The sequence below is a fragment of the Macaca thibetana genome, chromosome 5, assembly GCF_024542745.1.
Source record: "Macaca thibetana thibetana isolate TM-01 chromosome 5, ASM2454274v1, whole genome shotgun sequence".
Taxonomy (NCBI): domain Eukaryota; kingdom Metazoa; phylum Chordata; class Mammalia; order Primates; family Cercopithecidae; genus Macaca; species Macaca thibetana.
In genome coordinates this window covers 161,260,252-161,285,587 of record NC_065582.1, presented here as the reverse complement: position 1 = coordinate 161,285,587, position 25,336 = coordinate 161,260,252, and the positions used below count along the sequence as shown (strand labels likewise).

General features: G+C 48.2%; 1 protein-coding gene across 4 annotated transcripts; it reads left to right on the top strand.

Moving 5' to 3' along the window:
• Positions 1 to 701: 701 nt before the first annotated feature.
• SLC34A2 (solute carrier family 34 member 2) lies at positions 702 to 24,004 on the top strand. Of its 4 annotated transcripts, none has more exons than XM_050790687.1 (13): positions 702 to 981; positions 7,638 to 7,752; positions 7,851 to 7,985; positions 9,379 to 9,507; positions 11,294 to 11,437; positions 13,040 to 13,151; positions 14,727 to 14,922; positions 15,815 to 15,910; positions 16,681 to 16,801; positions 18,237 to 18,404; positions 19,468 to 19,584; positions 19,677 to 19,801; positions 21,365 to 24,004. In XM_050790687.1, exons 2-13 carry the CDS (start codon positions 7,641 to 7,643, stop codon positions 21,977 to 21,979), a joined length of 2,070 nt encoding a protein of 689 aa, XP_050646644.1. In that variant the 5' UTR covers positions 702 to 981; positions 7,638 to 7,640; the 3' UTR covers positions 21,980 to 24,004. The 4 variants fall into 4 exon arrangements, with proteins under 4 accessions (XP_050646644.1, XP_050646646.1, XP_050646645.1 ...); XM_050790689.1 differs by having other exon boundaries at positions 868 to 981; positions 7,638 to 7,683; XM_050790688.1 differs by having other exon boundaries at positions 868 to 981; positions 7,638 to 7,683; positions 7,848 to 7,985.
• The last annotated feature ends 1,332 nt before the right edge of the window (positions 24,005 to 25,336 follow it).

The following is a 25,336-nucleotide window of genomic DNA, read 5'->3' as shown; positions in this document are numbered from 1 at the left end:
TAGCAGAGGAGAGGGTCTGGGTTTCAGAACAAGCCGCGGGTTTTCTTCCTGCTTAGCAAATCCTGGGTAATTGTATCATGTCCCCTAACCCCTTAAACCTCAGCTAGAAAGGGAGCCACTCTAAGCCCCAGGGAAGGCTTTCGTGTGCACATTGGAGACAGCCCCTCCCAGCAGTGCCCGGAACAGAACTGGGGCAAGCTGTTGCGATAAGCACGGGGGTGCACTCTCCCTGGGACACATCCTATCTCACAGCGGTTTGGAGAACTGTTGTATACACACGCAGGTGACACAAGGCAGAGCAGGATGTCCGCAGCAGGCTTAGGACCGAGCGGTGATAACAGCCCCTTCCCTTTCCTCAGCCTGACGGTCCCAGCCTTTCCCATTGCGAACCTAGAGCCCAGACTCCCAAGGCAGAGAGCTCCCTACAGGCTGATAAAGCTGAACAATCCAGGCTTTGTTTCTGACAGCTTTATCCCTGACTTTCCAACTGGTTTTTATGTGTGTCTTCACATCTCTGACCTCCTCAGCCTCACAGGAACTAGACTAGGAGGTTCAAGTTCTTGAGGAGAAGGCAGGAGCGGGGGAGCTTCGCTAGCCCGCACTTGCGGGAATCTCGTGCGGACCGAGTCGGGGCGGGAGAGGGCGCGCACCAGCCAGGCTAGGGCGCACGGGGCGCCAAGGGGCGCAGGGCCGTTCGGGGCCGTTCGGCCCCTTTCGCGCGGCGGGGCCAGTCGGAGCTTTTCTCTCGGCAGCTTGGTTGGCCGCCCGTCTTCTCCGCGCAGCGGGCGAAGTCTCGATGGGCTCATTAAGGCGGCAGGTAGGCAGTGCCCCGGCGGCGGCGGCAGGCGGTCCTGGAATGTGCGAGGGGCGTGATGACAGCGGCCGCAGGCCTCTTTGCGCAACACCTTCGCCATATATACCCGGGGCGCTGCGCTCCACCTGGCCGCCGCCTCCAGCCCAGCACCTGCGGAGGGAGCGCTGGTGAGTACCGCCGCCGGGGCAGGGGCGCTTCCTGGCTCTTTCAAGGACTTTGATTCACTTAATTCTTGTAAATACCCCTCGATGCTGACTTCAAGGAACTTGGCTGGCTTTGGGCCACAGAAGTGAAAAAAAAACCAAAGCTTTTCACAATGTTCAAGCTGTTTTCTTCTTAATGTCACGGTTACTGATTTTATTACAGCTCTTACTGCTACACTCTTACTATTGACAGTGTTATTAATCAACCACACTTGTGGATTCTAAAATGATCACTGTTTTGAGAGTCGTGGTTTGGAAGAGAAAGGCCCAGGGGATAGAAGGCTCCACCCAGGAATCAGGATGGCTAGGCTCTTTGTGGCTGGGTCACCAACTAGCTATGTGACTTAACGCTAGTCCCTGTGAGCCCCTGGGCTGCCGTCTTCCACCCTTTATAAGAAGGGGAATGCGACAGCTCAGGAACATGAAAATTCTAGGTTTGTGGTGGCTGCCTGGTGATGCGACACTGCCCCCCACCCAAGTGTGACTTCCACGTGCTACAGTGCTTGTTTACAGTTATTTAGGGTACCTAGGAGACAGCCTTAGTTTGTTTCTATTAGGGCCCGTGGCCATCAGCAAAGGGTCCGTCCTTCAGCTGTCTTGGGGAGCAAAGCCCACAATTTCTGTTTTCCAAGCCAGAAATGGGTGAGCAGGCTGGGGAGATGACTTACAAAGAGATGTGCACAGAAGTGGTTGGCTTCGGGGACTGCGCATCCTCAGGCCAGAAAGTAGGGGGCTGCATGGCATGGAGGTAGTTCACGTTCTGTGGAGCGATGCCTGCCACGGGTGGCTCGCACTGCGCTGAGGAGAGTTGGAATCTCGTTTTCTTTGAGGAGGTCCCTTTCTCAAACATGTTAATTTCATGGAAGCAGCTTATGGATTTCATCACTCCGAGTCCACTCTTCCTGTTCAGGTGCCCCAGGGGGTTTATGTGTTAGCCCTGATGGCTCTGGGCCTTGTCCTTCTTTCCTTTTTCCTTCTTCCCTTGTGTGCTGGCAGTTCTTTAACTTGTCCTGGGTTGGGTATTCTTGGAAAACTGTGCCTGTGGGAGTGGCCATTGTTTCAGATTGTTTAAAAAAAAATGAAAATAAAAAAGACTGCTTCTTTTGTCCCATGCCAGCTGATCATGATCTTCTCTGCTTTTGTAATTTGGGAAATGGGTGATAAGAAGGGCGTGCTTTGTAAAAGGATTGGATACTAAACAAATTGCCCCATCCAAAACTCTCCCAGATTGTTCAACCGTCTCACTGAAGCAAGTGCCCTGTGGTATGAAGATGGGCTTCTGATTGTTGCTGTTAGACACAAAGGGGACACAAAAATAGCCCGAATTCAATGTAATGAGGAAAACAGCCTCTCAGAATCAGAGTGCTTTGGAATAAACTGGGCTTTAATAACCAGTTTCAGGCATCTTCCATCCCTCCATCCTCACCCACACCCCCACTTCCATTCTGGGGACAGCAGGGAGCAATCAGGACATCCAAGGGAATTTATTCATCTCAGTGAATTTTAAAAATGCAAAGGTACAAAAAGAGGGCTATAAAAAGATTGTGGTATGTTTAAGATGTTTATATTTACAAATTTAACTGCTTTAACCTCCCTCCCAATACAATGCAGCATAACTGATATAGTTACAAGTTATTTACAGGATTTATTTTAAGATGCCAAAAATACAAATTGATAGTGCATGGTGAGGGTGAGGTTTGGTGATATGGCCGAAGTTTAAAGTGATAGAATAAATGTCTTTAAAATTTCATTAGTGTGTGACATCAATAATGTAAACTGAAGTTATCTAGCCATGTGAGGCCCAGGCCAATTGCTTCTTTGACTCCTCTCATCACTACCACCACTGTGTCCTTGAAGAGATTATTATTAGCAGTAATGTAGGGACAGGGTCTCGCTATGTTGTCCAAGCTGGTTGCAAACTCACAGGTTCAAGGGACTCTCCCACTTTGGCCTACCAAAGTACTGGGATTACAAGTGTGAGCCACCATCCTTAGCCTATAGGGGTGATTATTGTTCCTTGTGATGGCTGTAAGGGAAGCAGAGAAAAAAGAGCCATCACCCTCTTGGGAATGTTTGAAGCACGGAGTCATTCTTTCAAAGTACAAGAAAGTTTTCCTGGGCATCCTGAGAACATTGGCCTGCATGAGGTTGAACTTATCTCTGCAGTGTTTGGTGCCTATGTGATTTGAAGCAATTACCTTCTCTGCGGCTCAGGTTTTCCCTCTTTAGAACGAGGATACTGTTCATTCTAAAGGAGACTCTAGTTTACATAGATACATGAAATGCTGTGAGTAAATTTGTGCACCAATTTGCAAGTGCCAGGCACAAAGTCCTTAATAAACACTGTTGGCTACCATGTGCCTGGCACTGTCCTATGTGCTGTGGATACAGTGGCCGTACTCTACTCCCTGTGCTGGTGAAGGCCACCATCTGGTGGGAGACTGTGTGTCCATGTCCTGGTTCCTCACAGGACCACTGCCCTGGGCTTCCTCTTCTCCCCATTTCTTCAGATGGCCTTGACTGCTGCTCTGAATACAAGGGGCCCCGGAACAGGCCTTGCTTGGAGAAGCCCAAACAATGTGAATGTAGGGGTTGGGTGATTGCCAGGTGCCCTACATTCCCCTGCTTCCCAAGTCTGAGACGAGTCAAGAAAGTTCCTCTCCTGGGTCTTTGAGAAAGTATAAGAGCTCTTTCTGGCAGTGGGTGCCCATGTGGGACAGGAAGTGGAGCCAAGAGGGTGAGGCACACAGGCAGCTCAGTTATAGAGGCCAGTGTGGGCAGCAGGGGAGCCCCTCCCTGGGCTTTAGTAAAAAGCTTCCAAATGATGACTTCTCCCTTCCTCTGCTGCTTCTGGTAGGTGGCAAGAATGTGCTGGAGTGAGGCCTTGGGAAGGCTGGGAGAAAACAAGGCAGTGGTTACGCCAGGTCTATGAGGGTAGGAGAAAGGCTTCAGAGGGGCTCAGAGCTCCAGGGTACATTCTCTGCCTGCACCATGTAATACCCGCCCCCGTCCCACCCTCCTCCCCGCACCCCCAACCACATGCTCCTGCTCAGCCATTGCAACATTCTTGGGTGGGCATTTCCAGCATCTGAATGACCACGTGGGAGTGACCTGTAGACATGCCAATCTAGCTAGCTATCCGAAAACACTCAGAGCCCTCAATGTGCCTAGACCTAAGGTCCTTGGGTGCCCTGGTGCTTTGAGGGCTGGAGAATTCCTCCTCCCACCTTTGCCCCTCGCTGTGAGATCTATGGAAAAGCTTCTGGCTTTGGAGCCAGCAGTCTTGGGTTCATATCCTGACACCAGCTCCAGGTAGCTGGGGGCAAGCTTCTTTGTTTCTCTGTGCCTCAGTTTCTTTGTCTGTACACTGAGAAGAAAAACTCCTTCCTTATTAGATTTAATGAGGTCACAAACTGCATAGGACACTCCCCTGCCACAAAACAAATGTTAGCATCTTTCTCCCATGAAGGCTTTGGGTTCATTTATTCAAATATTGACTGAAATTCACTACCGTGCTGAACATTGGAGATGAAGAGCTTATGGTGTAGGGTACACACAGTGCACCCACAATGCATTTCCACATAATAAACACTCTTGTTTATTGTTCGTGACACAGTGCATTTCCACATTGTGTCATGAAGAATAAACAAGAGTTCTGAGTGTTTATTCTGCCAGGAACCATGCTGTAGCCTCACCCACACTTATTAACCAATTAGTCCTCATAACAGCTCAGTAAGCGAGATGGTATTGTCCCCATTTTTGAAATGATGAAACTGAAGCTCAGAGTGGCTCAGGGTTGCATGTAGTCAGAGGCAGGCCTCTGCAGAACCAGCACCCCCTCCATTGTGATTCCCTCTCTCCAGGTATGACTGAGCCATCTTACCTTTGTGGGTTTAGGGGTTGAGTTGCATCGTTTAAAAGAATTTGAAAATTTTAGAAGAAAATTTAAAAAATCACCCACAGTCTCACCACCCACTTTAACCCCAGAGAACATTTCTGGATCTTGTCTGCCTTGTTGAGATGATGCTGTGAATGGGAAAAAGAAGTGCTTTAGATTCACGGTTTATCTAAAGCATTTTCCTATGGTTTTACTGATGCAGTATAACCTTTTTAATAGCATACTCTTACAATGTATGGACATACTATAGTTAGAAGGAGTAATTTCTCTTTATTTTATTTTATTTTTTAACACTGTAAATGATAAAGCAGCAAATATCTTTCTGGTCTACATCCCATTCATTCTGTCATAAATACGCCCGGCAGAGCTTAAGACCTTGAAGATGAAGTGATGAACAAGACAAAGTCTCCTTTTTGGTAGGCTTTGCAGTCTGGTAAGCAGGAAATAGGTTGAAGAGGAAAGGGGTCAGGTGGACTCACGCTCTAGAAAGCCCTCTTGGAAGAGGCGATCAGTGCAGATTAGATATTTCTGAGAGCAAATATTCCTAGCTTCCTGATTCCTAGAGTGAAATGACTGGGTCACAGATGTGTGATGAACGTAAGACACTTTGGACAGTTTGCTAACTTTTCCGGAGCTTCTAGCAGTGTTCAACTCATAACATCTTTTCCAGCACAGCATAATAAACTTAAATTCTTTTTGCTACTTTGATAGTTGTCACTGTTTTAGTTTGAATATATTGGATTGCTTCCTTTTTTGTGTTTTGAGATGGAGTTTCACACTTCTTGCCCAGGCTGGGTTGCAATGGTGTGATCTCGGCTCACGGCAACCTCTGCCTCCCAGATTCAAGTGATTCTCCGGCCTCAGCCTCCTGAGTAGCTGGGATTACAGGCATGCGCCACCAAGCCCGGCTAATTTTGTATCTTTAGTAGAGACGGGGTTCCACCATGTTGTCCAGGCTGATCTCGAACTCCTGACCTCAGATGATTCACCCGCCTCGGCCTCCCAAAGTGCTGGGATTACAGGCGTGAGCCACTGCACCCATCTTGGATTGCTTCTTTTTTAATGGGCATTTTAGCCATTTGTTCCTTTTCTGTGAATTGCCTTTTTCCAGTCCTTTGGACTGCTTTGTCTAATGGACAAGGACTAATTGTCTAGTGTCAAAGAAAAAGGACTGCAAGGACTGGAATGTGAGGTGTGTCAAGTGCCTTGTAACTGAGAAAGGCTTTGTGAAGAAAATGGATTGTAGGAAGGTCTTTTATGAAGGCTGAAAAGAATGTGGTTCTAACAAAGGATGATTAATCCAGACAACATGACATAGTAATAATTGCTGCTATTTATTGGATGCCTCCTCAATGCCAGTCACTTTCTAGACTTTTAATTTCACCATTAGTCTCATAACCCTGCAAGAACTGTTCCATTTTATAGATGGATAAACTGGCAGTTTATGCTCAGAGGCATAAAGGGACTTGCCTAAATACACACCCACTAATAGGCGGCACTGCTGGATTTTAAAACCAGGTCCATCACACTTTTCACAGAAGCCCTGGCTGGTAGGTAAAACACGCAGATGGTATACAAACACTTGCATATATATATATATATATATATATATATTTTTTTTTTTTTTTTTTGAGACAGAGACTCGCTCTGTATCCCCCATGCTGGAGCACAGTGGCATGATCTCAGTTCACTACAACCTCTACCTCCCAGGTTCAAGCAATTCTCATGCCTCAGCCTCCTAAGTAGCTGGGATTACAGGCACCCACCCCCTGCTAATTTTTGTCTTTTTAGTAGAGACAGGTTTTTGACATGTTGCCCAGGCTGGTCTCAAACTTCTGGTCTCAAACCCACCCACCTTGGCCTCCTAACGTGCTGGGGTTACAGGCCTGAGCCACCTCGCCTGGCCCCTGCATATATATTCACATACACACTAAGTTGTATAAATCTGTTATATTTCACCGGACAAGGTTTTGCATAGATCTGCAGTGCACTTGTCTTGATATAAGAAGTAGATGGAGTGCCATTGAAGGGTTGTGAGGATTTGGTATGCTATGAGACAACAAAGATGAATGGGCTTGCACCCTGCCTTTTTTTTTTTTTTTTTTTTTTTTTTTTTTTGAGATGGAGTTTCACTCCTGTCACCCAGGCAGGAGTGCAATGGCACAATCTCGGCTCACCGCAACCTCTGCCTCCCAGGCCTCCCAGGTTCAAGCGATTCTCCTGTCTCAGCCTCCCGAGTAGCTGGGACTACAGGCATGGGCCACCACGCTGGCTAATTTTTGTATTTTTAGTTGCCATGTTGGCAAGGTTGGTCTCGAACTCCTGACCTTAGGTGATCCACCTGTCTCAGCCTCCCAAAGTGCTGGGATTACAGGCATGAGCCACGGCACCCGTTGCTCCCTGCTTTTGACTGAAGGAGAGAGTCAAGACAAAAACAAGTTTAGGAGATTAAAGGTGGTACGTGCAGCTAACTCAACATTGTAAGAAGTAGTTTGCTTTAGTGACCGGGTGAGTGAGGCGGAACCACAGAGGACTGAAATATGGCGCTTAAGATGCCACACTTAGGGGGCATAAGTATGAAATCCTTCCCTTCCTTTTGCTGCCGCCTCCCCCCGAACCCCCCACCCAGTAGACGCTTTGCAACTGATGATTCTTCCTCTTATAGCATCTCGGTGCGCCTCCTTTCCATGACTGCTGCTTTAAACTGTTTTCTCATCCACAGACCATGGCTCCCTGGCCTGAATTGGGAGATGCCCAGCCCAACCCCAGTAAGTACCTCGAAGGGGCTACAAGTCAGCAACCCATCACCCCTGATAAAAGCAAAGAGACCAACAAAAGTAAGTGTCGCTCGTTTGTCTGCAGATCGGCCTCTTGTGAGGGGTCTGCAGGAGACCCAGGTCTGATTCCTCATGACCCCTTTTGCTTGTTTCAGCAGATAACACTGAGGTACCTGTAACCAAGTTTGAACTTCTGCCGACCTACTCCACGGCTACACTGATAGAGGAGCCCACTGAGGTGGACGACCCCTGGAACCTACCCACGCTTCAGGACTCGGGGATCAAGTGGTCAGGTAAAAGTGAAGCCAGCTGAGACATTCAGGAAGGAAACAGGAAACTTCCTGTGGTTCACAGTGTCACCATCCTCGTGTCCCTCCCCCCTTTTCATTGTTCTGATGCCCTTGAAGCAGGGGTCCTGGCTAGGGATGTCACCCTCCCGTCTTTTTTTTTTTTTTTTTTTTTTTTTGAGACAGAGTCTTGCTCTGTCGCCCAGGCTGGAGTGCAATGGTGCAATATTGGCTCAGTGCAACCTCTGCCTCGTGGGTTCAAGCAATTATCCTGCCTCAGCCTCCCGAGTAGCTGAGATTACAGGCTAATTTTTGTATTTTTAATAGAGATGGGATTTCACCGTGTTGGCCAGGCTGGACTTGAACTTCTAACCTTGTGATCCATCCGCCCTGGCCTCCCAAAGTGCTGAGATTACAGGCATGAGCCACGGTGTCTGGCCACCCTCCCATCTTTGAGGTTGAGTCAAAGCATGTTGGAGCAATTGGGGGTCATTCATTCAACAAATGTGCCCGGCACTGTGGTTGTAGCAAAGATGGACATTGTCTGGCTCCTTATAATTCGCTGTGGGAGAACAGTTTCCAGGTACTGGTTTGGAGATGCTGTGGATACAGTGATAAACAGAAAAGGCCCCTCTTCTCAGAGAGATTTCAGAGGGGTCTCCTCACCCAAATATGGGCATTAGGGAAGGTTTCTAGAAAAACAAAATATGCAGCCAGACAGCTGGTGCAAACAATCACTGTTTCATTTCCAAGTGTATGTAGGGCAGAAGGTCTGCCAGTGAACTAGACAGCAAGGAGGAAAAAGGAGATTGGGGTGTGGGGTGGGGAGGAGAGGTAGGAAGGAAAGAGCTGGGAGGGGTAAGATGGGAACCATTTTAAAAGCCAGTGGAGTAAACAGTAGTTAACGATGAACGATGTAGCATCCCAGGATGTATGATGCCCCAAGCCCTCCATAAATTGAGGCTGATTGCTGCTGTGCAGCTGCATTCTGGAAAATACTCTGCTGTTCGGAACGTGACAGCCATTATCTCCGACCCTGCACTTAGCAGGTGGCGAGTGCTGTTAACTGCCTCACTCAGCGACACTGTGGCTCAGCTGAGCATGGAGCCTGGTTTTTCTGTCACAGACCACATTGAACCCCTCCTCCCAAATGCAAATCCTTTAGAGGCACTTTACCAGGGGTTTCAGCTAAATGGACCACAGTGGTAACTGCTTTGAAAGCTACAGCGATGGCTGCGTCCCATCTGTAAGCCTCGCTAGACATAAGAACTTACGGCTGCCAGGCTGGGAAGGGAGGGCAGGCGGGGGGAGCTCTGAGCTCATTGCCGAACTTCTCAGTGTTTCCAGCACTAAAAGTTTCATGCCTTTCTCTCTCTCCCGCCACCCCACCCCGCTGCAGAGAGAGACGCCAAAGGGAAGATTCTCTGTGTCTTCCAAGGGATTGGGAGATTGATTTTACTTCTTGGATTTCTCTACTTTTTTGTGTGCTCCCTGGATGTTCTTAGTAGCGCCTTCCAGCTGGTTGGAGGTAAGAATGAAAGACCGAAAGGTCTGGGGGTGAGGGGCGTTATCATGAAATGTGGTTCCGAGAATAAAACTCAGCAAGCCCTCTCCAGCTGCAGCCTCCTCGAGTGTTTTAGGACTGGAACCCACCTCAGATCATTTATGAAGTCTATGCTTTCTGTTACAGAAGAGAAAACCGAGGCCTACACAAAGGGCTATGACTTGGCCCAGGTGGCTTAGGCCAGGGACTGGGGCTAGAGACTATTCCAAGCTATCAGCCAGTTGAGTTTGTCCACAAACCCCAGGCAGGAAGTTGTTTGACATAAAAACTTAGCCAAGGAATTCCTATATCCTCCCCACCAGAGATAATTCTGGAATGAGAAAGAGCGCCCTTTCAAAGGTGGGCCCTTGCTGGGGGAAGGACAGAGCCCCTTCTCTGGGCTGGAGGAATCTGCATCCATTGTAGTTACCTACACAGCCCTCAGGGCCGCGTGTGCCCATGCAGTGTGAGAACCCGGAAGTGAAGTCACCATGTGCTTGGTTACCTTGGTACCTCAATGGTGACATCAGAAACAAACAGGCAGCACTCTGAGTGTCTACTAGGTGCAGGCATTTTTGGGGGCCCTCTATCAAACATTCTTTCCCAGAGCTCTCCCATTTACGGAGATATCATGAACCAGACCTGAGACTCACAGCCTGTAATTAGCAGAGTAAGATTCAGTCTCAGATCTGGGTGTCACAAAGGACCATGGATTTCTGCAACCCTTGGTGCCTCTCTTGGGAACCCATCTGTGTGGCTTGGGAGAGTTGGGGAGGTAGGCATTCATGGGAGAACATGAGGGGCAAAAACTTCTTTTTTTTTTTTTTTTTGAGACAGAGTTTCATTCTTGTTGTCCAGGCTGGAGTGCAATGGCGCGATCTTGGCTCACCGCAACCTCCGCCTCCCGGGTTCAAGCAATTCTTCTGCCTCAGCCTCCTGAGTAGCTGAGATTACAGACATGCACCACCATGTCTGGCTAATTTTTGTGTTTTAAGTAGAGACGGGGTTTCTCCATGTTGGTCAGGCTGGTCTCCAACTACCGACCTCAGTTGATCTGCCCGCCTCGGCCTCCCAAAGTGCTGGGATTACAGGCGTGAGCCACTGCGCCCGGCCTCCTGAACATTGTTTCTGGGCTCCCTGGTCCATGGGAACATCGGCTATGGGCTTTGCTGTCTGGTTATCTCGGACAATTCATCTGCATCCTCTGGGCTTCCATCTTCTTTATACAATGGACTTGGGAATGCATTGATGGTTTCAGGCACACTCTTGAGGATAACTCTCCCAGCATTCAATTACAGGCTGGTGCTAGGGCTAAGGATGGATAGAGAGATCTACTCTTGGAGGATAAATCTGAATTAGGTATACACCCCAGAGACATCCAGGAGGCTCACTGGCACCCACTGGTCCCAGTACAGAGTTGAGGCTGGACTCCTGAGCATGGAAGGGCTTGCTGACCGAGGAGTGTTTGAAGAGTGGGAGGATGCAGGGCGAAGGAACAAGAGTAACTGGGGGCTCACAGTGGGTCGAGAACCAGGGCAGAGAGACAGAGACAGGAGGCACGTGTGGGCAGCCAGTGGGTTTCCTGCCTTATCAGCAGCACTGGGAAAAGACATGGGGAAGCAAGATTCCTTGGGTGACTGCCGGGATGGAGACTGGAGGCTGGACTCTCCAACCCACAGCCAGCTGGCCTTGGATGGAGGCTTCTGTTTACTCATTGCCTACCTAATCCCCCTCGATCACGTTATGATTGTTTTTTGTTTTTTTTCCCCAGGAAAAATGGCAGGACAGTTCTTCAGCAACAGCTCTATTATGTCCAACCCTTTGTTGGGGCTGGTGATCGGGGTGCTGGTGACCGTCTTCGTGCAGAGCTCCAGCACCTCAACGTCCATCGTTGTCAGCATGGTGGCCTCTTCATGTGAGTCAGGGCACCCATGAGCCCACCTGCATTCCAGACACTCTTCTGTCTGTCTGGGGGAGGGAAGGGGTGGGCAGGAATTCACGCTGAATATGTCCAGGCCTTGTTACCGTTGTCTTGCTATCTTGTCCTGGCTACAGTGTGTTCCCCTCTTGATCCAAGGCAACTTCCTGTTTCCATTTCAATGGCAGGATCTGGAAATAGACCCTGCTGCTGGAGTTCTCAGCTCTGAATTCTCTAGGACTGTGCTTTCCAGACCTGTGGCCACTAGCCACATGTGGCAATATTAATTTTATTGAACCTTAATTGATTTAAAATTAAAATATAACATTCAGTTCCTCAGTTGTACTAGTTACGTTTCAAGTGTTCAAGAGCCACCTGTGGCTGGCAGCTACCCTACTGAGAAGTAGAGACACAGAACATTTCCATCACTGCAGCAAGTTAGTTCTCTGGGACTGGGCAACTCTCAGTGCTAAGCAGAAAGACAACTAATCTCATCACAAATTGCTCTGGGACAACTGAGCTTGGGGAGATGGCACACTAAACTTGTACCTGCCTGATAATTGCTGCGGCTAGGTTGGACAGACTCTCTCAGGGGGACCAGTTTGAACTGATTATTATTATTCTTTTCTCTATTTTCTTTTTAAATAGAGACTTGGGTCTCACTGTGTTGCCCAGGCTGGTCTCAAACTCCTGGGCTCAAGTTATCCTCCCACTTCGGCCTCCCAAAGTGCTGAGATTACAGGCCTGAGCCACTGCCCCTGGCCAGAACTATTTTTCTTCCCAAGCCAGCATCGTAGCCAAAATTAACTAGAATGTTTCCGGTCCAGTTAGAAAAAGGTATTACACTTTCAAAATATTTTACTTGTTTATGTCAAAAAAAGTGCAGCAATATGCTGATTTTGTTTGAAAAAGTTACACTGCCTGGAATGAAGTGTCTGATATCTAGCACAGAAATGATGCTTCCTGGTGGGGCCCAGTGGCTCACGCCTGTAATCCCAGCACTCTGGGAGGCTGAGACCAGCCTGACCAACATGGTGAAACCCTGTCTGTACTAAAAATACAAAAATTAGCTGGATGTGGTGGTGCGTGCTTCCAATCTCAGCTACTCGGGAAGCTGAGGCAAGAGAATCGCTTGAACCTGGGAGGTAGAGGTTGCAGTGAGCTGAGATCGCGCCATTGCACTCCAACCTGAGTGACAGAGCGAGATTCGTCTCAAAAAAAGAAAAAAAAGAAGGAAAAAAATGATGCTTCCTTAAAAGCGAGCCTTTGTGCCATGCACAACTGACTCACCTGTACGTGCAAGCCCTGGCACTCCACCTAAGTCCTTAATCAGTGGGTGCCTCCGGGTCTCCTTCAGGCTAGCCTTGGATCTGCAATAGGGAGGAGGGAGGAATCTAGAAAGGCACTTTCATCAGATTCATAGTGAGGTGCATAGTGAGGTGCAAAAAAAAAAAAAAAAAAAAAAAAAAAAAAAAAGTTTAAGAATTCACTTGCATAGGGGATAAAAACTACTTCTTTAGAGGATATCAGCATGGATCACTTTAGCCTGTCTCCAAGCTGCCTTTCTAAGCTTGCTAATGGCACTTTTCCATACTCTAGTGCTCACTGTTCGGGCTGCCATCCCCATTATCATGGGGGCCAACATTGGAACGTCAATCACCAATACTATTGTTGCGCTCATGCAGGTGGGAGACCGAAGTGAATTCAGAAGGTAAGAGGCTCAAAACCAGCCTTTGCGATATCAGCTCTATTGTTCTCGGCCATGTTGTTGTAACTACTTTTAACCAGTCAAAGATGACATGCTTATCAGGTTCATTCCTGGAGTTCCTAGAAGTAATCACAGGGAGGTATGGCTAGGGTTGGATCACATACTCACCAGCTGATTAGACTCAGCTCCGTGATCGGCAGAGCAGGGATAATATTATCTCTCACCACTGCGTTGTCATAGGATTAAATATACAATCCAGCAGGTAGAGCACCCAGCACATTGAGTTCGCTAAATAAATGCAAACTCTAGCTAGAAACTTAGCCGCTGGGTGGCAGAATTGAAACAAGGCCAGTTAGAAGAGTAGAATTTATTAGGACTGGGGGTGGTGGCTCATGCCTGTAATGCCAGCACTCTGGGAGGCTGAGGTGGGCGGATCGCCTGAGGTCAGGAGCCTGACCAACATGGTGAAACCCCATCTCTACTAAAAATACAAAAATTATCCAGCCATGGTGGCAAGTGTCTGTAGTCCCAGCTACTCTGGAGGCTGAGGCAGGAGAATCTCTTGAACCCAGGAGGTGGAGGTTGCAGTGAGTCGAGATCACGCCACTGCGCTCCAGCCTGGGTGACACAGCGAGACTCCATCTCAAAAAAAAAAAGAAAAAAAATTAATAAATAAATATTGTTTTGTTTGGTCATAATTATAACTTATTAAAACTTCCACTTTCGGTCAGCTCAACCCATTCCACCTTTTCTTTGTTCTTCACTTACAAGTTAATAAAAAACAAAATGTAGTTTCTGGCATGCATAAAATCTGAAAATAGAGCAAGTAGACAGTTGGAAACTCTTTTCTTTCAAAAAGGTTAATGTGAAAATTAAGTGTTTCTCAGCCTCTTCTAGCTAGGTTTTTTTTTTTTTCCTTCAGTTTTTTTTTTTTTTTTTAAAGGGAAGCTGTTTCATTGAAGACAACATCCAAACAGAGTTTTTAAAATCTGGAGATAAGATGGAATCGAGCAGGAATCTTTGAACCTCCTCAGATGGATGCAAAATATTTTAGCCTTGTTTCCCATGGAAACTATTCATGTTTCATCACTTTCAAGATCTTAAAAAAAAAAAAAAAAAGTTTAAGAATTCAGTTGCGTGGAGGTCTTTTTAAGTTAAATTTTTAAAAATTGCTTTGGGGATTTATGACTTCTACGTGTTTGGAACAATTGAAAATTCCTCATAGAGCGCTTTGGTTGCCTTCATACTGGTCCCCACCTTTCCAAAAGAAGGTGGGCTTCAATATACATGATACAAAAGTGCCCTTGATGCAATTCTTCGAAGCAGTGATTGCTGAGCTAATTATTCCAGCCGTAACATGCTTGCTGGCCCGGCAGCTTCCTCATCTGGCCAACGGGGATATAGCTACCAGCCACTTTGGGGATTGCTATGAGAGAACAGAAATGAGATTGCATACATGTGCACACTTCCGTAGGTGACACCTAGCAGAGGGTGGCAGATGACACAGGTAATGGCCCACCTCACATGGTGCCCACTTGCTTAGTGACTAATCTGGCTGTTGGGCTTTCCCTCCCATAGAGCTTTTGCAGGAGCCACTGTCCATGACTTCTTCAACTGGCTCTCCGTGTTGGTGCTGTTGCCTGTGGAGGTGGCCACCCATTACCTTGAGGTCGTAACCCAGCTTATAGTGGAGAGCTTCCACTTCAAGAATGGAGAAGATGCACCCGATCTTCTGAAAGTCATCACTAAGCCCTTCACAAAGCTCATTGTCCAGGTAACTTGGCTCCTTCAGAGAGAGAAAGAGACAAATTTCCTATCCACAACATCCCCTACCTAAGCGGACAGATATAGAGTGTCTACAACACTATTCTGGTCCTGGCACAGTGGCTCACCCTTGTTTTCCCAGCCCTTTGGGAGGCCGAGGTGGGTAGATTGCTTGAGGTCAGGAATCCAAGACCAGCCTGGCCAACATGGCATAACCCCATCTCTACTAAAATACAAAACATTAGCTGGGCATGGTGGCGTGCACCTGTAGTCCCAGCTAGGTGGGGGCCTGAGGCAGGAGGATTGCCTGAACCCCGGGAGGTTGAGGCTGCAGTGAGCTGAGAATTGTGCCATTGCACTCCAGCCTGGGTGACAAAGTGAGATTGTTTTTAAAAAATAAATGGATGAATAAACACTACTCTGTAGCTGCCTCTGGAAAAGGCCAAGGGAGGCAGAATTTTAGGACCACCTAATAGAGTGATCTTGACGGTTACTTTGACTTCCATGATATGCCACCTTTATTGGGGTGGAGGTGCTTCTTAAGACTGGACACTTGAGACCACTTTGTTCCCACTGCTGTCCTCAACACCGGTGGACTTAATAAAGTATGTTCTACCCTTTCCTGCCTAGAGTCATCTCAGCCCCTTCTCCCTGGGTCCTTGCTAGGACCTTGTGATTTCACTCTTACTGGTTTTCTTGGCCATTCAGTCATCCAGAAACTATCTACTGCCTACTCCCTAGATATCAGTGCCTCTGCAGATAGAGCGAGCCCCACTTTGCCTCTCTGGGGGCTCACAGTCACATTTATCTCCTTAGAGCCCCTCTCACTGCAACCCCCTGGGTTTGTGTCCTAAATCGGTTCTGAGGATGTACTGATGGTCTCCTGTCTACTGTTTCCACAGTTGGATAAAAAAGTTATCAGCCAAATTGCAATGAACGATGAAACCGCGAAAAACAAGAGTCTTGTCAAGATTTGGTGCAAAACTTTTACCAACATGGTACGTTTCCAAGATATTCCCGGGTGGGTGAACCTTTGCATCTCAGCAGTAAGCCAAATCTTGCCTTCAAGGAATTTAAATAGAAAGTCAGAGGAAAGAAATATTGGGAGCCCCTGAAAAATCAAAAGTGACCAGTGAATGCCTTTAGAAAACAAGTCCCTGAATGAATGCTGAATGCAGGTAAACAGTAGGACAGACAGACTCCCTTTTGCCCCATCCCGGGGATACATTATTCCTGATTTGTTATTTCCATGCCTCTTGGACAAGACTTAGCTCTGCCTGCCATTCTGTTCTCATTTTTGGAGGGACTTGTGGAAGGAAATAGTCCAGCACGCCCTATGGGTGTTGGCAGCAAGTATCATCTCTCTTACTTTCCAGAGTCTTCCAGAGTATTCCCCCTGCTTGGGCCCAGAGCATTCATGCCCTCTGTCAGGAACCTACCCAGCCTGCTTTGCACCTGGGTTGTGGCTTGCCCTTGCTTCTGGGGTGTACGTGTATTTTTTTTTTGTGGGGTGCTAAAGACTGGAGACTAAAATAAACAAACTAGATGTTTTTAAATGGTGAAGGCTGATTTCAGTTGTCCTCAGTTATTCTAAGAGATTTCTAATAAAGGTGACAAATAAGTCTTCGAGAGAAAGGAACTGTTCTGTTGGGACCACACTACATGCACCGTGTGTGGTGTCTGTGCCCGTTCATTCCCACCCCCGCCATTGCCTCCCATTCCCCACTAAAAGCCAACGTTGTGGGCATTTGTCGTGTTTGTCATCCAGACCCAGATGAATGTCACTGTTCCCTCAATGGCTAACTGCACCTCCCCTTCCCTCTGTTGGACGGATGGCATCCAAATCTGGACCATGAAGAACGTGACCTACAAGGAGAACATCGCCAAATGTGAGTGGAGCTCAGTGGATTGGCCGCTATGACAGGTGTTGTCTGGGGGTGACGTATTTATCTGTGTGAAGTCCCAGTAAGTGAAGACAAGGACAGTAGGAGTCACTAAGCACCTGCCCTACATCAAGCAGGAGCCACACGCTTTCACAGCAGAGGAAACTATGGCTTAGGAACTGAGGTGACAGGCCCAAGGTCCCACAGCAAGGGCAAAACTGGAACTTGGAGTCCATTTCCTTTGCCAGCTCCACACCACCTCAGAAAAGCCCAACAGATTCTATAGGGTTTCCTGTACGTGCTTTGTTCAGACTCCTTTAGTCAATAACTCTAGGGGCCAGGCATGGTGTCTCATGACTATAATCCCAGCACTTTGGGGAAGACAAGGTGGGCCGATCACTTGAGGCCAGGGGTTCGAGACCAGCCTGGCCAACATGGTGAAACCCTGTTTCTACTACAAATAATACAAAAAAATTAGGCAGGCATGGTGGCACAAGTCTATAATTCCAGCTACTTTGGAGACTGAGGCATGAGAATTGTTTGAACCCCAGGAGGCAGTGGTTGCAGTGAGCCAAGATCGCACCACTGCCCTCCAGCCTGGGCAACAGGGAGGTAGCTTGTGTCAAAATAAAATAACTTTAGGGAGATGACAACCAGATTTGAAGGAAGATGTGGGACCCACATAGAACAGATGTATTCACTCAATTAGTCCCCACTGTACAGCGGGCCCCATTTCAGGGCACTGGGGCTATAGCGCTTGAACAGACAGTGAGCTTGCATGATGCTCTGATTATTAACAAGCTGTAATGTTTTTTCCAACCCAGCCACCCTTCATTATTCTAATTACTCCTTACATATACTTTTGTATATCTCTGCTTCTCTCTTCCCACCCTCCCACCACATTAATTTTGAGCGGTATACTTTAATACTCTAGGTATGATTACCCCAAAGAATCAAGTTAACATACCACCTCCCACATTCTAGGCGCTATATAATGGTTATATATTAATTCGTATAACCATGTTTTGCTGGAATTATCTAGGGGATGCAGAAGGGGCTTTATAATTAGCAATGCCCCTTACTTTGACTTGCCCATGGAACCCCTCAAAGCATACTTATCATTAGTAAAAAATTAGACCATCCACAGCATGGTCTTTAGAGACAGAACTGGGCTGGGTCTGCCCCTGAGTAGTTGTGTGATTTTTAAAGTCATCACTTGATCTTCCAGCCTCATGCGATCCCACTGACTATGACATAATCTCAGTGGTGGCTTTTGCTGCAAAGGAGGCTGAGAAGAGCTGTCTTGATTTGGGGCTGCCATATGTCAAACTAACAACCAGGAATCTGTTCGTAGAAAAGATAGGATCTGGGGGAATAAATAACAATCTGTAGCCGTGGTGGCTCCATGCCCTCCTGACAAGGTTCTTCGTGGTCTTTTTAGGCCAGCATATCTTCGTGAATTTCCACCTCCCAGATCTTGCTGTGGGTATCATCTTGCTCATAATCTCCCTGCTGGTCCTCTGTGGTTGCCTGATCATGATTGTCAAGATCCTGGGCTTTGTGCTCAAGGGGCAGGTCGCCACTGTCATCAAGAAGACCATCAACACTGGTAGGTGCACTGCCCTCACTTGTGGGCCTTGAGGGATGGTGTCATCATGGCCACTGCATGGGGTGTGAGGGTGCTTTAGATTCCCATCTAGCAATGGCCTCTGCATGGAGTTTCTCTCTCAGATTGGATCAGCAGCAGAAGTGAGGATGTCATTCATGTGGAAATGTTCTTGGTGTCCTGGGTGGGGTCTAGGGAGCAGGCCCAAGCTTCCATTGCATGTTGGCAAGGTCCTGAGAAGGAGTTCCTATCTGGAGAACTGTGAATCAGGCCTTCCTTCCTAGTGGATTTCCTGTATGCTCAGGGCTTTACTGGCTCTGTCAAGACCCCTTAGAAAAAGGACCCCAGGTGTCCACCCACACCCCCACCTCCCTTCACTCTTGTGAAGGAAATGTGACGTGTAAATACATCAGCATCTAGAGGTGGCCAATGAGACTGCTGGCCAAGAGGATTTCCTGCCAAGTAGGGTGTCCTGGCCAATGAGAGCTCACTAAGCCAATCACATCATCACTCCATGACAACTCAGTTAAATGTAGCCAAGAAAATTCACCCCCCACCCCAGGTTGTCTTGGGGGAACAGAGCAACTCTGAGTGCTTGTGGGAAATGCAGGGCCTGATCTGGTGCTGGTTGGGTGGAGGACTCAGTTAGTAGGCATGTTCCAAGCTGCTGTGTTTTCCTGATGCTCCTTAAGGCGGACATGAAGGTTGAAGGTCGAATGTGGGTGCTAATGGGAGGCCAGGGCAGGGGAGGAAGCATGCTCTCAGCCCTTTCTGGAAGGAGAGTGGTTACTTGGGTGGGTTCACTCTTTCTAACCTGACCTCCAGGGAGTCTGTGTTTTTGTTTCCATAACACTTACCTGCGTCCTTGGTTTTTCCATCTGAATATGTGGAGCAAAAGACAATGGGGAATGAAACTGGATTCTAAAACTCTACTCTGTAATCTGAGACCATATATAGGATGAGGAGGTGCCTGTACAACCTCACCTGTAAGCCCAGCCCCTGCCCTAGGCCATCAGCCCATTCCTTCTCCAGAGAGGCCATGACATATCTTCCTTCTGTCTTCCAGATTTCCCCTTTCCGTTTGCGTGGTTGACTGGCTACCTGGCCATCCTCGTCGGGGCAGGCATGACCTTCATCGTGCAGAGCAGCTCTGTGTTCACGTCGGCCTTGACTCCCCTGATTGGTGAGTTACTCCTGAGCTTCTCGCTCTGGCCACCACTGCCATTTCCTGTCATCCCATGGGGCTGATGTGTTTGTGTTTGTATCCCCCCCAAGGAATCGGAGTGATAACCATTGAGAGGGCTTATCCACTCACGCTGGGCTCCAACATCGGCACCACCACCACCGCCATCCTGGCCGCCTTAGCCAGCCCTGGCAATACATTGAGGAGTTCACTCCAGGTGAGGACTCGGGGCCCGGGGGCAGGGGCCCTGGGGGTGGGACCACACATGGTCTTGCAAACTGGTCTCTAACAAGAGCCAGGCTTTTCTCTGTGCTGTCCAAAAGATGGAACTGATATGTGGAGGGGAAGCCACAGGTAAAGTTTTCAGGACCTTGATATGAGAACAATCAAAACTATCAGTTCTGAGACAGGCAGTAAGACTCCCATAACTGGTGGTGGTTTCAGCAGAAGTGGGGTGGCCCCTTGATATAGATGTAGAAAGGGTACTTAAGAAGCACAGCCACCACCTCCCATCTCCTCACTGCCTCCTGTGGGGAACTTTACAATTAGGAGAACTCCTTGGCGTGGACCATCTAGGTTACTTTGTGCAAGACCTTTGGGATTTGAATTTATTTATTTTATTTTATTTTATTTTATTTTATTTTATTTTTTTGAGACAGTCTCGCACTATTTCCCAGGCTGGAGTGCAGTGGCGTGATCTCCACTCACTGCAACCTCCGCCTCCCGGATTCAAGTGATTCTCCTGCCTCAGCCTCCCGAGTAGCTGCGATTACAGGCACCTGCCACCACGCCTGACTGATTTTTTTGTATTTTTAGTAGAGACGGGGCTTCACTACGTTGGCCAGGCTGGTCTTGAACTCCGGACCTCATGATGCACTTGCCTTGGCCTCCCAAAGTGCTGGGATAACAGGCGTGAGCCACTGCGCCCAGCCTGAGATTTGAATTCTTATCTCACCATTTACATCCCAAATGACCTTTGGCAAGTGATCTAACCTGAGCGTCAATTCCCTCATGTGAAAGATGGAGGATATAACCCCTATCTCATTAGGATTACTATAAAGATCTGATGAGGCAAAGCAATCTATGCAACAGAAATAGAAATTCAAGCATATAATATAAATTAACCACATATGTCATCCTAAAAGATTTTAGCAGATACATTTTTAAAAGTAGAAACAGGCAGATTCATTCTTCAATAATGTGCTTGATTTAAACCATTATCACTTTAACATGTAATCAGTCTGTCAAAAATTGAGATATTTGACATTGTTCTTTTCTGGGACTAAGTCTTTGAAATCTAGTGTGTATTTCATACTTAAAGCAAATCTCAGTGTGGACATGCGGCTAGTGTATTGGACAGTGCTGGTTCATAGCCTGGGCATGGTACTTCGCACCTTGGCAGCCTTGGAAAAGTGACTAAGCGCCTGGCCTCTGGAGCCAGGCTCCCAGGATGTGAATTTCCACCTCTTCCATCTCCCACCTGTGGGAGCTGAGGAGGCTCCATTATCTCATGTCAAGAAATAATGATTGACACTCTGTAGAGTGTTTTTTGAGGATTGAGCTAATGCACAGTTGAGTGCTCCTGGCCCTCCCAGACATGTAGTAGGTCCTCATGGAAACCAGGTACCCTCTGGGCTGAACCGCAAAGACAAGGAAGGCCTGGAAGGCCCGAGACTGTGCTACCTGTGATGCCTGCTAGCTTACCTCCCCCGTCCCCTCCTCCCTACTGCCACCCCCATTAGGCAACAGGCCCTCACCTGTCCAACCTCTTGTGTTGCAGATCGCCCTGTGCCACTTTTTCTTCAACATCTCCGGCATCTTACTGTGGTACCCGATCCCGTTCACTCGTCTGCCCATCCGCATGGCCAAGGGGCTGGGCAACATCTCTGCCAAGTATCGCTGGTTCGCCGTCTTCTACCTGATCATCTTCTTCTTCCTGATCCCGCTGACAGTGTTTGGCCTCTCGTTGGCCGGCTGGCCGGTGCTGGTGGGCGTCGGGGTTCCCGTCGTCTTCATCATCATCCTGGTACTGTGCCTCCGACTCCTGCAGTCCCGCTGTCCACGCGTCCTGCCCAAGAAACTCCAGAACTGGAACTTCCTGCCACTGTGCATGCACTCGCTAAAGCCCTGGGACGCCGTCATCTCCAAGTTCACCGGCCCTTTCCAGATGCCCTGCTGCTGCTGCTGCCGCGTGTGCTGCCGCGTGTGCTGCTTGCTGTGTGGCTGCCCCAAGTGCTGCCGCTGCAGCAAGTGCTGCCAGGACTTGGAGGAGGGGCAGGAGGCGCAGGGTGTCCCTGTCAAGGCCCCTGAGACCTTTGATAACATAACCATTAGCAGAGAGGCTCAGGGTGAGGTCCGTGCCCCAGACTCAAAGACCGAATGCACAGCCTTGTAGGGGGAGGCCCGGATCGTCAGAGGTGGGGGGATGGGCCTTGAGTTTTGCATGCTCTCCTCTCTCCCACTTCTGCACCCTGCACCCTTTCACCACCTCGAGGAGATTTGTTCCCCATTAGCGAATGAAATTGGTGCAGTCCTACCTAACTCGATTCCCTTTGGCTTGGTGGATAGGCCTGCAGGGCACTTTTGTTCCCGCCCCTGGTCACTCAGTAGTCTTTTACTCCAGGAAGGCACAGGACGGTACCTAAAGAGAATTAGAGAATGCACCTGGCTGGACGGGGGTCTAATCCTGCACCTGGCTGGGTTGGTCAGTAGAACCTGTTTTCAGACTCAAAAACCATCTTCAGAAAGAAAAGGCCCAGGGAAGGAATGTATGAGAGGCTCTCTAAGATAAGGAAGTGTATTCTCCGTGACTATGAAGCTCAGGCCTCTCCCTTTTTTTTAAACCAAAGTCTGGCAACCAAGAGCAGCAGCTCCATGACCTCCTTGCCCCAGATCAGCCCGGGTCAGGGGACATAGTGTCATTGTTTGGAAACTGCAGACCACAGGTGTGGGTCTATCCCACTTCCTACTACTCCCCACATTCCCCGTCAGGGTTTCCTCACGTGGGCAGGTGTGCTAGTCCAAGCAGTTCACTTGAGTGTCCTTGTCCTCATGCTTCAGGAGTGGGAGCCACACCTGAACTACAGAGAGTTCAGGCTGGATACACGTGGTCACCTGCTGCTCTTGTCTTCCTAAGAGACAGAGAGAGTGGGGCAGATGGAGGAGAAGAAAGTGGGGAATGGGTAGCATAGCATTCAGGGGATATGGTTTATCTGCCAAAAGGGCCTCAGGTTCTTAATTTAGCAAACTAAGAAGCCAAATTAAAAAGCATTGTGGCTAAAGCCTAATGCTCCTCTCTTGGTCAGATAACAAAAACCTTCCCTGTTGGATCTTTTGAAATAAAACGTGCAAGTTCTCCAGGCTCGTAGCCTGCATGCTGCCACCTTGAAACCCAGGGAGTATCTGCGCCTGGAATAGCTCTCCCCCTCTCTCTGCTTCCTCACTTTCTGTGCAAGATGACTTGCGGGGTTTACTTCCTTCTTTCCATGCACCCACCCACTGGAATCTCTTTCCAAACATTTTTCCATTTTCCCGTAGATGGGCTTTGATTAGTTGTCCTCTTTCCATGCCTGCAAAACTCCAGATTTTTGGGGAAAGCTGTACCCAACTGGACTGCCCAGTGAACTGGGATCACTGAGTACAGTCTAGCACAGGTATGTCCCCGGGTCAAAGGGGTGTGCTCCTTCTCATCCTAGATGCCTTCTCTGTGCCTTCCACAGCCTCCTGCCTTATTACACGACTGCCCCCGCCCCACCCTCAGCCATTCCAATTCTTCCCGGCCAGTGAGCTCCAGCCTTATCTAGGAAAGGAGGAGTGGGTGTAGCTGTGTGGCAAGACTGGGGCCTCCCCCATCCCAGCTTCTCCACCACCCCAGCAGGTCAGGATATCAGACAGTCCTCCCCTGACCCCCCCTGTAGATACCAATTCCCAACCAGAGCCGAATACTCGATATTTATAGTCACACCCCTGTACAGCATTTTTCATAAGTTATATGGTAAACGGTCTGGATGATTTGTGCTCCTAGTGCTCTCATTTGGAAATGAGGCAGGGTTCTTCTATGAAATGTAAAGAAAGAAACCACTTTGTATATTTTGTAATACCACCTCTGTGGCCATGCCCGCCCCACCCACTCTGTATATACGTAAGTTAAACCCGGGCGGGGGCTGTGGCCATCTTTGTACTCCGGTGATTTTTAAAAATTGAATCTTTGTACTTGCATTGATTGTATAATAATTTTGAGACCGGGTCTCACTGTATTGCTCAGGCTGGTCTCAAACTCCTGAGCTCAAGCAATCCGCCCTCCTCAGCCTTCCAAAGTGCTGAGATGACAGGCGTGAGCCACCACACCAGGCCTGATTGTAATTTTTTTTTTTTTTTTACTGGTTGTGGGAAGGGATAAATAAAATAATCAAACCCAAAAGGAGTGTGTTGTTTTTAATTACAGGGAAATGGGGACCTCCTTGGATCTATTTTATAAAGAAGTGAGGTCTCTTCCCTTACCAAATGTCACTACCCACCACTTACTATGTGACCCTCCAGCTGCATAATTTGTGGAGCCTCTTGTTCAAAAACCTGGGGAAAAGTGCAGTTTTATATTGTGCAATGCCAATTTCAAACACAAAGATAAGGCCTGTTAACTCGTCTGTGGAATCACTGACATGACGTAGCTCTTACGTGTAGCTCACACGTGTATTTTATTCCTAAAAGAACAGTGAGAGCATTGCACAAAACTAACTCAATTGTTTTCATTTCACTAATTTTTTTTTTTTTTTTTTGAGACAGTGTCTCGCTCTGTCGCCCAGGCTAGAGTGCAGTGGTGTGATTTCTGCTCACTGCAACCTCTGCCTCCAGGATTCAAGTAATTCTCCTGCCTCAGCCTCCCAAGTAGCTGGGATTACAGGTGTGTGCCACCACACCCAGCTAATTTTTGTATTTTTAGTAGAGACGGGGTTTCACCATGTTGGCCAGGCTGGTCTGGAACTCCTGACCTCAGGTGATCCACCCGCCTCGGCCTCCCAAAGTGCTGGGATTACAGGCATGAGCCAACCTGCCCAGCCTGATTTCACTTTTTGTACACATTCTGCCCATGCTCTCTGCCTTCCTGATGAGTAAGGAAGAACTGAAAGGAAAAAGAGCAATGGGCCACCCTTTCCAAGTTAGCGTTTTTCAGCCTAAGTGAGAAAAATAGGATAGAGTTTCTTAGTTGTTCCTTTCTTGTTTCCTTGGAGTGCCACTACCTTTTTGCTGCATTCAAAGAAAGTTCTGGTTTGAATGGAAAGTATGGCCTTTCAGTGCTATGTGTTCTGCCAACCACCTGTGCTAGTCAAAATAACATGTTGGTTGGGTGCGGTGGCTCATGCCTGTAATCCCAGCACTTTGGGAGGGAGGCCGAGGCGGGTGGATCACTTGAGGTCAGGAGTTCAAGACTAGCCTGGCCAACATGGTAAAACCCTGTCTCTACTAAAAATACAAAACTAGGTGGGGTGCAGTGGCTCCCACCTGTAATCCCAGCACTTTGGGAGGCCGAGGAGGGTGAATCACAAGGTCAGGAGATCAAGACCATCCTGGCTAACACAGTGAAACCCCATCTCTACTAAAAATACAAAAAATTAGCTGGGCGTGATGGTGGGCACCTATAGTCCCAGCTACTTGGGAGGCTGAGGCAGGAGAATCGCTTGAACCTGGGAGGCGGAGCTTGCAGTGAGCTGAGATCACGCCACTGCACTCCAACCTGGGCGACAGAGTGAGACTC